Source organism: Erigeron canadensis, chromosome 8 (assembly GCF_010389155.1).
Source record: "Erigeron canadensis isolate Cc75 chromosome 8, C_canadensis_v1, whole genome shotgun sequence".
NCBI lineage: Eukaryota > Viridiplantae > Streptophyta > Magnoliopsida > Asterales > Asteraceae > Erigeron > Erigeron canadensis.
The window spans coordinates 32,609,343-32,624,836 of NC_057768.1; the positions used below are offsets into that span (position 1 = coordinate 32,609,343).

Here is a 15,494-nt window from a genome sequence, read left to right on the forward strand (position 1 = left end):
TATTTTAATAAAAAATAAATAGAAAATAAACTAAATAAAAAATGATGGGGAGGGGCAGGGCGGGGAAGCAATCCTTGCAATTAGGGAGTGAACGAGAATGAGGAGAAAAAGCGAGGAGGGGTGGTGAGCCACTCCCCCCACCCTAAGAGGCTAAGACTCGATCCCTTGACTTCAAGTATTTTGGTCCAAATGCACATTGATTTATACGGCCGGATATAAACATACACCGAATATATATAACTAGTATAACTCGAGTCTCGCGTTGCGGGACCTTAATTTTCGTTTTGAAATGGTTGAGTTGTTTTAGAGTAATTATGTTGAACCTTTTAACCGCCTAATTAAAAATCATTGTGTCATAGATAAGTTTGTTTCATACGCATATATATTTATTTCATGGCAAAACCACATCAGTTTTCATCTGAGTGTTATTCAGTGTCAATTATTCTGATTATATTTTGTTATCTCACTTTTACCGTATGAAATGTATATTTATTTAAAGCAATAAAAGTTTATAGTAATGCATCTATCTAATATGCACAAAGAAAAAAGCCGAATGAAAGTTTTCAATATATTAATTGAAATTACAAAGAAGAAAGTGTGTAAAAACCAAATAAGGTACATAACATTACGGGATATAACCGTAAAAACGTTGCAATATAGTATTTGAAAACCCAAAAAAAAAATTGTGAAAAAACCAATAAGTAACCCATAATAGAAAGGCAAACGGGATGCGATATGACAAAATCCGAATAATGATAATGGTACGGGATATATAGACATAATTACATAAAAAAGTTGCAATATATTGTTTGAGAACCCAAAAGAAAAAAGAGTGTACAAAAAACCAACAAATAACCCGTAATAAAAAATCAAACAGGATGCGATTTGATAAATTTTTACTAGACGTTACGTGGACGAACAGTAACTCGCCACATAGGCGAGTTACTGTTCATGCTTTCATTTCGTTTAATAGTATATAAATATAATAATACGTTACGTACCGTGTGTAAATTACAATGTGGTAAGCTATAATACGTTAATTAGAAAATATATATATAAACATACACTGAATATACTTCCAAACGTGTGTAAATTACAATGATAATTACATTTTAAGATTTAAACATGAGGTTATTATAACAATATGTGACATGTTCATATATATAATACGTTAAAAATATTGCGATATAAATCGATTTACACGAAAATGGCTTCAAATTCATAATGACTAAATTTATACTGAATTATTGATACCCAAATCAGTGTTCTTCCATTGAAAGTTTACAAGATGATAATACAAGCCAGAATTTTATCTATCAACAAACTAAAACATGATTGATCTAGATATTTTTGAGACGATACGTGGCGTAATCCTTGATCGACACGTGTCCTTTTAATTTATTTATTTTATTAAATTAGCTATTTTTAATTGTATATAAATTCAATTTTCTTATTAGACATAAAATTAAACTCTAACACTTGGATTATATTAATACAGATAACATTATAACCTTATTTGATTAATCGTTTTTCACTAAAAAACTATCTCTTTTTTTTTCCGATTCTTCAACTCCTATTACTTATATCACTTATAATAAGTTATTAACATGAAAACTTTAAAAATTTGAGTTTACGATCCGAAATCACAAGACTATTTGTCGTCATCCACTATGCTAACGAGTTTCGATTTTGATGTGATTTTAGAAATTTAAAGTAAATCCAAGACTCTAAATAAACATATATTGTATTTATCATACCTGTTTATTATAATTTAGCTTCAATAATTGGTTTACTTTAACCATAATTTATTTCACACTCACGAAACATGTATAAGACATATTCGAATTTTTTGTGTGATACAATATATATAGTTACCGTTCATCTTACGAGTATTAGGACTAGTAAGTTATATAATTAGTTTTACATAAAAGTGAATGTCGTATTCTCATCAAATTATCTTAATATGACACTTAACCAAAACTTAGACATTACATGCTTCTTAGATGTATTTTAGAATTTTTAAGGAAGTGTTTAAGAGATATAGTATTACTAAATGCGTAACTAGATAAGCTTAATTTCAAGATTCATATCTAACTTTTTTGTTTTTATACGTATTTTACGGAACATGTTTTTACTGAAAAAAGGAAGCCTAAACATGTACGTTGTTTATCTTTATTCCTTTCATCTTTAATTATTATGCACTTCTTATTTTCTTATGATAGACACTACATAAGAATCACAAATTTAAGAATGATTGTATACAAAAAGAGTACAAGTAAAATAATTATTACTCCGTACTATCAATCATATACATCGTCTTATCATATTAACATTAATAAAGGACAATATTTCACAATCCAACCAAACAATTATAAAGTTTATCTTTTAAATTGTTCAATTAAACTTTATATAATATAAAATACTAGATTATTTTCCCGCGTAATACGCGAGACAAACATATTATATATTTATAATACATTATTAATATTAAAAGTTATACATACGACAAATTTAAATAAAATAATAATATTTTTTAAAAAACGTATCAAATATAATTAATGGGATATGTTAAATATATATAAAATATGTAATAAAAAATATTGATGTTATTATTCGAAAATGGTTTTTTATTATAGATGGTTTCTTGGTATGTTTGTTATATATTTGTATATAATGACGATGTAACTATAAATAAACGTAAAATATGTTTTATTTAGTCTGATAATATATATTTTTCAAAAAAACATATATCTCTTTATTTATACAAATTCAAATATCAAATTATTAACTATAAGTTATCATTTTTAACCATTTAATAAAATAATATGACTAAAACTATAACCAAAATCATTGAATATTAACTCATAATCTTATATATTTCAAAAGTAAATGTTCATAATTGTGCTCTTCTTTTTTTGTTTATTTTGTGGTTGTGCTTTCCTTTTTTACATCTCTATTATAAATATCAATATGTCCCATATGTCAAAATCTGTAATATAACCTTGTACCCCGTTTAGTTGTACTTTCTCTAGTGTCTCGCTAGTTATTATTAAAAATGTTATTTTAATATTCATAATAAAAATAACAGAGAATTATAATAATATGTTAGCTTAAAAATCTTTCTAATAACATAAAAGTTTTTAAACATATTAATATTTCTATTGATAATTGTAATTCAATCCACGTAATAATTTCTATGCACATTTTAAAAAGTACAAATAAAGCTTGAATATCTTACGCATGAAAATAAAGTATCATATATGACATTTGTACTACTCGAACATATATATTTTTTTTATTGAATACCAGATTATCAAATTATTTTTTCATATACTTTTATATTTAAGTTTATAAGTTTTTTCACTCGCATTTATTTAATAGTTCGCTTTTTAAAGAAAATAGTATATTTTACCCTTTCTCTATATAGAGGTTAGGTATTGTAAGATAACTATTATGGTAAAACAAATAAGATAAATTTTCAGCCTTTAGATCATGTGGATCAAGATTTTAGTAATTAAATCTTTTTTAAACTTAAAATATTAGTGATCAAGGATATATTTATGTCATTTACTTGTATTTGTCTCGCCTCTTTCCTTCTGAATTTTTTTTATTTTTTATATATTTATTTATTTTTGACCATTTCTCTTATTCTCTCCCTACAAAAACACAAAAATACAGAAAGTGAATACACATGTGTATATCAACGAAAATGGTGATGCACAACCGTAAATTATCAAATCGTTGATGCACAAAAAAAAAGCAAGACATCTGATGCATGTTGATATACTTTTATTTACTTTGATAATCCATCTTCAACCTCCGGCTTCATTAACTTTTTTGACATATTATCAAAATTCTGAAACTAATGCATTGATGCACAATGATTCACTTTGATGGCTCATCTTCAACCTCCAACATGATTAACTTCAATCATATATTAGCAAAAAACCGATGCACCAAGATTCACTTTAATGACATATTATCTGAAAACTGATGCACCTAGATTCACTTTGATGACCATCTTCCAAATAGTTTGCATCCTCATACAAAGTGATGCACCGTGACACAAGAAGTAAGCACCAACATGAAACTGAATTAAAACCTGCTGTCTAAAGAAGCATTGTGAAATCAACCCTTTAACAAAATTATATTCGCAGATGTAGTTTGATTTATCCAAAGATCACTAAGATCAGTATATTGTTTAATCATCAATCTGGAGTTTCAAAATTAAGATTTAGATTTGGATTAATAATAATAATAATAGTTTATTACCTGGGAAGGAAAAGAAAAGGAAAATATATGGAATTATGAGTGGATCTGTGGATGATGGGAAGAGCCGAAGAGGTTCCTAGAGATTTGAACGGATGGACATATTATCCTTTTTAAAAAATATACATACAAGCAATATACTATAGATGTATTGTACCTAAAATAGCCTCAACGTATTTTAAAAATTAATTTAACTCCCTGGCCACATGTTAAGCTTATAATGTGTCTTATTTGTTTTAGATTAATAGTTGTTTTATTTTACCCTTTCTCTCTCTCTCTCTCTCTATATATATATATATAGGGGGAAGGGAATATGAGGCAGTTAGACATCCAAGTTGAGTTAAAAACCCCTCGCATATCTTTTTTAAAGGTAAAAATCATGAAGGGCCATATATTTAATATAAATATTAAAAAATTAATATGTGAAGGGTTTTTTCACCTAAGTTGGCTGCATAACAGACTCATACTCACTTTTCCCATATATAAAGTGAATATGGGGTTGTTCCTTATCTAAGCTTAGATGGGGAACCCCTCACATTCAAATATTTAAATGTTTTTTTGTATCTTAAAAAAAATCATGGGCCCCCATGATTTTTATAGTTAAAAAAACAAAATGTGAGGGGTTCCCCATTTAAGCTTAGATGGGGGACAACCCCCTCATATTATTATGTCTTTATTTAAATTTGTAGACATTAATAATTAATGCTTTTAATGATATAATTATGAAAACTAATATTTTTTTTTCTTTTACATCATTTTTTATCTTTAAAATAAAATTTTTATTTTTTTTACAATAACTTTTTTTTAATGTAATACGTTTTATCAAAGTATATATTTTTTATATAGTATTTCTATCATATAACGAATAAAATTTGGTTATAAGGATTTATGTATAGAAGTTTTATCATATAAAGTTTTTATTAAATCAATGTTTTAAAAATCAGACCGGATGTCAAACTCACCTTTTTAATAAAGAACTAAAAAACAAATAGAGATAGATATTTAAATTATATATGAAATAATATTTGTATGAAAATTGTAATGATATTATGTATATTTTAAGTCATATTAACACAACATGCAATATATAGAGATAGATATTTAAATTGCTTAGTAACTTTAGTATATAACTAAATTATTCGAGCAAAATGTTAAAGCACAAGTATAATGATAATGCAGACATATTCGGATGAATAAAAGACATATAAAGAAACAAAACCTTACTTAGCGAGGTCTCTAATAGATAATGTATGTATTTTTCAACTGTCTGGTTACTCTTAACCGGAATCTAAACGACCACTAATGTAACTTCATGTTTTTAGTGTGGTTTAATTCTTACCTGGTTAAATATTTGTCAACTTATGATATTTTCAAAAATTAACATGTCATTATTATATATATTTCCTGCGTATTACGCTTGTAATAATCTAGTCTATATCTATACCTACTTATAAAAATTATAGCCCCTTTTAATTTTAGAAATGTTGAAAGTTACATTAGGCGATATGACAAAAATACCCCTCTTTTTATTTTAATCACCCTTTTTTATCCACTAATTTAATTATCACCATCAATGTACCTAAAACACCTTTAACGAAATAAATTACACCACCAATCCTTAAAATTTTAAAATAACTACACTAAACATAATTATATCAATTAAATTTACATGAACAACATATACTACTCGTCGTCACCATCATCAGTCGTCACCACCCATCACCACCGCATTGTCGTCGTCACCGTCGCATTGCGTGGACACCATGCTAGTAAATATAAATATAAATAAAAGTAAATGTTAAATGCAGGTATATTCAATGGTACGCATATATTATTGTTATTATTGATATTATTATTATATATCATTATTTATGGTATATAACTTAGAAGGAAAGTCTTAGGCGTTCAATATATTGGTAGATTATCTATGGTTAATAATTTAAGGGGGTTTTATGTCTAATTGTATAAAGTATAAGTATTAATATTGTCATTTAATAAAGATGGAATAATTAAATTTGATCTAATGGTTATAAATTAAAGATAGAACTCATCCAAGGGTTCCTAAAATGAATTTAGGACCTTGTTATATATATATTGGTAGATATGAGAAATATAATTAGAGTACTAGCAATCCAAAAAGTATAAGGGGATATCTTCTTCCTTTTTTCTCCGGCGAGACTGGCGCCGCCAGCTACCACCTCCTTCTTCTCCGGCGAGACAACCACCGCCACCACCATCATCTCCGACCACCCCAACCACGGCGCCGGCAGCAAGGGCTTCGCTCGTAGCGTATCAAACCACCACCATCTCTTGGATCGCCGCCCCATCAAATTCATATGATTCTCATATGCGTACCGTGACAACTAGTTTAGAACGGATGAGGGCAACGCCCGTAATGTATCCACCCGAAAACGAACCTGATTCTCATCGGAAAAGTCGCCAAAGATGTCATCGGAGTTGGTGGTAGTGGTTGTCTCACCGGAGAAGAAGGAAGGAGGAGGAAGAAGATCCAACGGTGTCTTGTACTTTTTGGATTAGTTGTACTCTAAATAACCACACACACACACACAAACACACACGCGCACACACACACATACACACACACACACACACACACACATATATATATATATATATATATATATATATATATATATATAAGGCTGTTAGGTAGCTAAGCTTAGGTGTGAAACACTCACATATTGTTTTTTTTAATCCATAAAAATAAGGGGGGCCATGTGATTTACTTAAAATTCAACAAATATTAAAAAATTAGTATGTGAGGGGTTCCACACCTAAGTTTATTGCCCTTCGAAATTCCACATACTTAACACCTTACATGTATAGTATACCAAAAATACACTTAATGATTGAATTTTTAACATTTATTTTTCAACTTATAAAATAACTACATTATCCTCTTTTAAATCAATTACATTTATATTAATGACCAACACTAATCGTCGCCGCTACCGCTACCACTAGTCGTCGTTGTTGCCACCACATTGTCTCCGTCATTTTTACCACCACATTACGCGGGCAATATTCTGGTTTAAATCAATATTGATACAAAACATGCAATATAATGTGATGTCGATCAATATCGATTAGTGTTCTTTGTGTTTTTAATAGGTAATCAATAAAATAATATTTATATTAGTATATTACATTGAAATAAACAAGAAACATTTTCAAGTTATGTAACATATACATTTTTATGTAAATAATAAAATAAGTTTGTGTAAGGATGATTTATTTTAGAGAAAATCACGTCATTAGCCAAATTTCATTGCGATTATACCAAATTAGCCAAGTTTTTTTGGATTTTCACAAAATAACCAACAAAATCGCAATAAACTGACAAAATCGCAATGAGATCTTCAAAATCGCAATGAGATTCTACAGAATCGCAACGAGATTCTAAGAATCGCAATGCAATTCTGATGATCTCTATGCGATTCTGATAATCTCGTAGAGATTCCGCAGGATCTCATAGAGATTCTACAGGAGAATCCCATTGCGATTCTCAAGATCTCGTTGCGATTCTCAGAATCTCGTTGCGATTCTTCATAATCTCATTGCGATTCTGTTAATCTTATTGCGATTTTGATGTTCTCATTATGATTTTGAAGATCTCATTGCGATTTTGTCAGTTTATTACGATTTTGTTGGCTATTTTTAGAAAATTCAAAAAAACTTGGCTAATTTAATATAATCGCAATGAAATATGACTAATGACGCGATTTTCTCTTTATTTTAGTAGTTGTTTACTACTCGATGGTTAGCTAACCCAAGAGTTGACCCATATGTAGATGGGCTATGTAGGGTCTGCTGCCTTATCTCCCAACATGTAGCAACGATGGGGACAGGCCTGAGTGGCGAACTTTTATTGGCTAAGAAGCCCGGAACCTTAGGAACCCAGGCCACGATGAGTTGGCATAAGTATTCTTTAGCTAATTATTAGATTTAATTATTCCAAACGTCATTTGCATTCCACGTGGGTTTGATTATGATCAAGAAAAATTCCTAACTAATAATTAGATATTACTATACTAATATACTATTACTATTGATACATATATTTCAACATAAATTTCAACCTAATGCAAGTGTTTTATTAATCACGATATTATATGTTAGGTATGAGAATAAACCAAAAAACAAAACGATAAAATACTTCCATTTTGGGGTATAAAGTAGTTGAGATTTTTTGATTTAAGAATAAAACAAAAAAATAATAATTTGAGATGAATAGTGTAATTTCAAGTTGATGTAAGTATTGTATGATTGTATTATTGTAGTAATACACCCGTCCATTTTAGGGCCGAGTTTGTGATTAAATAAAATTATTTACATTATCTCGTTGTCTAGGGTACGTGTAATAATTAATCATTATACGGTGAGGTTTTTCTGATGTTACATACCAACTGAATGTTCGGAAAAAAAATGGTAGGAGTTTTTTTAAAAAAAATTTAAGTTGGAATTTTATTAGGTTTAATTTGGAAATGACCAAGAAATACTTCGGAAAATAACATATATGTATGTGAAAAAGACTCTTTTCATCATACCGTAAAGTGTTTGAACATGCGCGTTCAATATTATCACGGTCGTATTTCTTTGGGTTGGTAGTAATGGAATGCTTTCATTATTTAAAATGAAGAATAAAGTCATATTTCTATATATATGTAAAAAATTTGATTATCTATTTAGTGAAACAGAAAGCATGAGTCATCGTGTCAAGATGTATTTTTTAATATTGATTATTGGATTTTGGCATTCTTCATTTAGTAAACGAAATTAAATATTGGGTTTGCATATATAGATAAACTTTTTTAAGACTTCTCTAGACTGTTTAGAAAAGTAGTGATAGCCTGGTGATATGTTCGGATGCCATCAAATTTGTTTTTTTATGTTATTTGAATCATTCAACAATAATTTTTATACGAGTAACATATTTTTTAGAGGTAGGGTCGGTATAGTATCACTTTCAAATATTCAGATTCATTTTATCAACTTCAATTTTTATACGAATTGAATAATGACCGGCTACTACATATGTAAAAGTGCACTACAATTGGTCAGTGTCTGTCAGTCTTAGGGATGTTCGTGATCCGGTTTGGTCCGGTTTTGACTGAATCTCAAACCAAACCGGGATTTCTGGTTTCAACATATTTTAAACCAAACCAAGTGCTTTGTCTAACCGGACCAAACCAAACCATGTAAGCCAGTCCGGTTTAACGGTTTCGTGATTTATTTTTTTTTTTCATTTTTATCTCCAAATAATTTTATGCATATTTTCCATATTTATTTTTTTCCCTTCTTTTATTACACAAATAGATGTCACGAACACTATGATTTTAATATTATTAATAAAAACACTAATAAAGTTACAATTATATTGTGTTTTATACTCACAATCTCTTATATTAATAAAAGAAGATTGTGATGATGTCATGTTTTTTTAAAAGAATTTTCCATAACATGTTAATATATTATCTTAATTTTTTATGACATCATCCAAAAAAAATAGACAAAACAAAACAATTTCAAACTTATTTCAAGATATAATGATTTTAACATAATTTTAGTAGGTATATATGGATAATTTATATTTTAATTAACTATTTAGGAGAAATAGAAACTAAAAAACAAAACCCGTATAATTAATTAAATTTTTCATAATATCTTTTTTAAATTATATAACTTTACTTTTGATGTCATTGTAACTTAAGTAAAATGTTAAGTGTTATCAAAAGGGTTGATATTGAAATCGAAAATAAATTTGTAGATTAAAATTTATTATTGTAATACTATTTCGTAGTTAAAAGTATGAGAATTGAATAATCAATTTATCATAGATTTTTAATATAACAAATGTGATTTATATATTATGACTTTTAAATAAACTATATTTTTAACACTAAATTCTATTCAGTTACTCGCATAATATGTGAGTTGATTAGCTAGTATATGAAATGTCAAAGGTGATGAAAGACTCAAGCTTATAATTTTGATCCTTAAGTAGAAAAATAGTGGAATAATGAAGATGAAAAAATAAAAGAATAAAGTGAAAATAGGAAAGAATGAAAGTAAAAATAGGAAAAAATGTTTAATATAATATCTTATAATTGTCTACCAAACGATCTTTTACAGTATATCTGAACTAAATTATCTGGTAATATACTGTGCATACTACAAAAATATGTAAAATGTTAAATAGAATACCTCCGGTAAAGTTGATATATATGTGAAGTAAGTATATTATATATATATATATATATATATATATATCTTTTGGTCCGGTCCGGTTTTGACGGTTTAAGTTTTGCTCAAACCATAAGCGGACCAAGGAACCCGGTTTTTTTAAAACTTAAAATGTCAGACCAAACTTTAACGATTCAATCCGACCAAACCAATTCAAGTTCCCCGGTTTGGTCCGGTTCTCATGGTTTGACGGTTTGATGAACACCCCTAGTATTCTGTCTGATACAATGCGCCATACAACAAACCATCGGTACATGAGCGGGGATCGACCTTAGCGAATTTAATGACAAGAGAAAATCTTACCACTACACCAAATGGTCGTTGTGTGGTTGATATCAACTCATTTCACAGCCTCTTTTCATACAAATCGACTAATCGAGAGATAAGTGTACCTACGTAGATATTCCACATATAGATTATGTCGTGAATTCTTGCGATAGAGAAACTAACTTATATTTAGTATAAGAAATTTCTAACTAATTAACAAGATATATTACGTTCATTCGAAGTCCAAGGATATTAACCTTTTGAAATTATCTTGTACGAACTTAATTTCTTCTTTAAATGACAAAATAGGGAAGTTGAGACTATGGAGTGACAATTTTACATAATTCTTCAAAATAATAAGACATATATATGATTAGTGATATATTATTATTAGAAGGAATATTTTGATATGACAAATTGTCCATTAGCACATTGTGTGGGGAAATGAATGGACTAAGAGAAACCCTCAACTAATCAAACAAATCTCATGTCATTCCAGTTGAAAAGTTACATACATTTCATCACATCATTTGCCTCGTTTCCTTAAGGAGACCAAATTTAAATTATGAGCCAAGTAAGGAAATTTTTTTTAAGATTATATATTGGCCGGATATGGGATGGGAAGAGATCGATATATGAAAGTTGATTAATGTTAATCCCTTGGTTGTTTAAACAATATGGTAGTTTACGTAAAAATCGTTTGTCTTTAGTTGGCTTTCTATCAATAAATAAGTTATACTAAATACCGAGTTTACAAGCGATAAAGCGATATATTGTATGTAATCTTTTGGCATATGAACCGGTAAAGATAATTTTGGTTTGAGGGTTCTAAACTATTTAAGACATAGTATTACATCATACAATAGACATGCATTTCTTTTCATTGCCATCAAACATATACCAACCATCAATAGATGGTTTGGTACTTCGGATTAAAACTTGGTATTGGGTTGAAATCCAGTTGTGCGTAAAATACTTTCGATCTGGAGTACACATGAGTATTTTTTTTTGTGTGAAAAGAATTAGATTACCTTTGAAATTGGAGTTGAGTATACGAAGAGACAATAACGTTGAGCCCAATTTATCTTTCCAAAGAAAAAAAGAAATAATCTACCAAGGACGGATTTGAGGGTGTTCAACATGTTCAAATGAATAGGGCCTAGTTTTGTTTAAGGGCCAAAAAGTTCAATTTTCTTTTGCTAGTATTAAATATTCATATCATAATACCCAACGATTACAATGTGATATTGTGTTTCTGTTTGGAATTGCTAATTATAAAAGGTATTTTTTTATTCTATAAAATGAGAGGATACGTAAATGATACGGATAAAAGTCCTTATAAATAATGCAATGCAGGGCCTTTAATTTAAAATCCATGAGACGACATTGTAATCTACCATCCAACTTATTGTTAGAGGTTTGAGCATAGGTGGTGATGAGTTCATGACCTAATTTGATTTTTAGCTACCCAAAGAAGTGAAGAACCAAACTTCATTCTTTGTTTTGAGAATTTTCTTTAATTTTCAGCTTTATAAGTTTATATCATGGCAAGTCTAAAGACATTTTGTTACATTCCTAAGACTTGTTGCCTCTAATTGAGTGTTCGTTAAAGTGTTAAACCATTCTCTCCAACCTTTCTTTGATCATGGGTGATCTCTGGTTGTGTTACCATTTTGCTATGTCGTCTAATTATTACATGACTCAAGATAGACTAAAGCGGTTTCTTGCGACATTAATTTTTGATCATGTAATTAAACAGACTTTAGCGTCTTCTTATGTTTAACTACGTTGTAATATGAAATACGTTGCTATCTTGTCGTTTTTACTTTATTGGAACTTCAAACAAGAAACTCGAATTACACCTTTTCATATCTCATGGTAGGATATCTAAAGGCCATTTTAGTACCAGAAATTTATCTTTTAGTCTCTTACCTTTCTTATAGTTTTGAATCTTTTGATCCACATAATTCTTTCATTGATGTAACTCCTAAGCAAATATGTAAGGGTAAAATGGACACTTTATTGCCAATCATGCACATTATCCAAAAATTCGTTTTTCTCTCTTTTTTTTTTTTAAAAGGTGAGGGTTGAAGACTTGAAGTATTATATATGCATTACACTTTGGTGTACGAAGCGACCCAATGAAAAAGTGGTGACCAGCCGGTGACTACAAGAACACCATCACGTCGTATAGGCACCAATCAGGTAACGAAGAAAGTGGGGAGTGTTCTTAACGGGCTGCTCACCATTTCACTTTTCATTTCTTTATTGATTTTTTTTTGTGTTTGTTTTTTTCTTTTTTTGAGTGGGGAATGATGGGGAGGGATGAAGAAGGCTAGTGAGCTATTTCTTGCAAATGGTGAGTAAAGAGAGATAACAAAGGTGAAAAAGAGTGGGGAAAAAATGATAAAGACACTCCATGGAGCCTTAGAGCCAGTCAACGTTATGGGCATTTTGAAAGCAAATTAAGTTTTAGTACATTGGGTTGGAGACAAAATGAGTTTAATATGTTGGTTCAATATGTTGAAACAGTTTGCTGACGTGTTGTTGAGGTGACCGATTTGCTTAGACATTTTATATATGCCATTGGAGATGACTAAGTTTTGACAAGCTTTCCTATCTCAAAAATTGGCTCGTCAAAAGAAACACAAAAGATAAAACATAAAAAACCGAACCAAGACTAGCTCCCCACGCAAAAAAAGGCCTGCCTATAAACTGGGGGACTTTAAGAAAAGACTGATGTTTTAAATGTTAAGCCGGCCAAAGCCCGACTCAGGCCTTGCCCATATCTACTGCAAAAGGTTTGAGCCCAAATCTATATTGTAAACGACTAAACGTTTTTGGTAACAATGATTCCGGTCACTTTTTTTTTTTTTTTTAATTTTAGAGACACCAGTCACACCACCAAAATATGAAATACTTTGGTACAATTTTGCTAAAAAAATACTGTAGTAAATATAAATAAATGTTTCTTTTAATTCTGCTTCATCACCTTGAATATGATCTCACGTTCTGTTCTATAAACCGACCCAAACCAAACAAATTTCTATTTATCCCATCAAACATTATATAAACTTTACCCAAATCAGTAATTATCCAAACCTTAACTTAAAATACTTAATAATTTATATAATGAATATACTTTTTAGCTTGATAAAACCATCTTCATCAAAATATAAACTTGTTACATTATCAACACCAAGATCCAATCTTTTTTATAAATTTTATTCCAAGATTGAAAACCCACATGAAAAAAGTTACATAAAGAAAGAACAGACACTTGTTTCTATATTCAAGAAATGTTGTAGCAAAAAACAAATTGAACAACTTCATGCCCATTTGGTTCAAACTGGCCTTTTTCAAAGTCTATATCTTGTGGGCAAGATTATAGTGTTTTGTGCTACATCAAATGAGTGTTGTATGGAGTATTCGGTGTCGGTTTTCGGTAAGATTAATAAGCCAGATGGGTTTCTTTGGAATACTATGATTAGAGGGTTTGGTAATACGAACAAAGTTGATCAAGTTTTTTGTTACTATAAAAAGATGGTTGAATATGGTGAAGTTGTGGATAATTTTACACTATGTTTTTTGCTTAAAGCTAGTGGGCAATGTGGGTCAGTTTTGTTGGGAAAACAAGTACATTGTAGTGTTGTAAAACATGGGTTTGAGAGTCATGTTTTTGTGAGGAATACTATGATACATATGTATGGAACGTTAAAAGATGTTGTCGTTGCACGTCAGGTGTTTGATGAAATGCCTAGACCCGACTTGGTTGGTTGGAATACTATCATTGATTGCCATGTTTGTTGTGGGAAACACAAAGAGGCGTTGGAGTTGTTTTATCGGATGCAGAGTGATGGTGTAAAACCTGATAATGCTACATTGGCGGTGGTCTTATCGGCTTGTGCTGCATTGGGAGAGTTGGAGGTTGGGAGGTGGGTTCATTCCGTTGTGGATCAAAGTTTTTTACTGAGAGATATGTCACTTGCGAATTCTCTTATTCATATGTACACAAGGTGTGGCGAGATGGAAGAAGCACGAAGAGTTTTTGGCATGATGAATGATAAAAATGTAGTAACATGGAACACGATGATATTGGGACTCGCAACTCATAGTTACTCTCAGGAAGCTTTATCCATGTTTTCACTAATGATGAACAAAAACGTCATACCACCTGATGATGTTACTTTCTTAGGAGTTCTAACTGCGTGTAGCCATGGAGGAATGGTGGAAGAAGGAAGACGGTATTTTGAAGAAATGACCAGCAATTACCATATGAAACCATCAATAAAACACTACGGGTGCATGGTAGACATGTTATCTCGAGCAGGATTGGTCACCGAGGCTTATAGTTTGGTTCACAATATGCCTATGAAATGCAACGCCATTATCTGGAGGACATTATTAGCAGGTTGTAATATGCACGGAAATATCAAACTAGCTGAGGACGTAAGGTGGCATCTACTTGAGGTGGAACCAGATCATAGTAGTGATTATGTTCTTCTAGCTAATACTTATGCAAGTTTAGAAGACTGGAACCAAGTATCGAGAGTAAGAAGATCAATGGTAGCTGATAAAGTTCAAAAAGCGTGCGCTGGTAACAGTTTCATTGGTGTACCATCGGGATTCTAACACGCAAGGACCAAAGAGATATCCAGTCCTATAAAGCCGGATAACGTGAAATGGTGATGGGA

At 30.1% G+C, this 15,494-nt stretch overlaps 1 protein-coding gene and 1 long non-coding RNA gene across 2 annotated transcripts; one reads left to right on the top strand and one right to left on the bottom strand.

The window, feature by feature from the left end:
• Window positions 1-3,698: 3,698 nt before the first annotated feature.
• Window positions 3,699-4,376, bottom strand: LOC122609796. The gene is made up of 2 exons (XR_006325395.1): window positions 4,273-4,376; window positions 3,699-4,109 (listed from the first exon to the last, which is right to left on the bottom strand). It is a non-coding gene; the product is annotated as an uncharacterized LOC122609796 (long non-coding RNA).
• Window positions 4,377-14,096: 9,720 nt separating this feature from the next.
• Window positions 14,097-15,450, top strand: LOC122609716 (pentatricopeptide repeat-containing protein At4g21065-like). Its single transcript, XM_043782666.1, has one exon. The coding sequence runs from the start codon at window positions 14,221-14,223 to the stop codon at window positions 15,430-15,432; it is 1,212 nt and encodes a 403-aa protein (XP_043638601.1). The 5' UTR covers window positions 14,097-14,220; the 3' UTR covers window positions 15,433-15,450.
• Window positions 15,451-15,494: the final 44 nt, after the last annotated feature.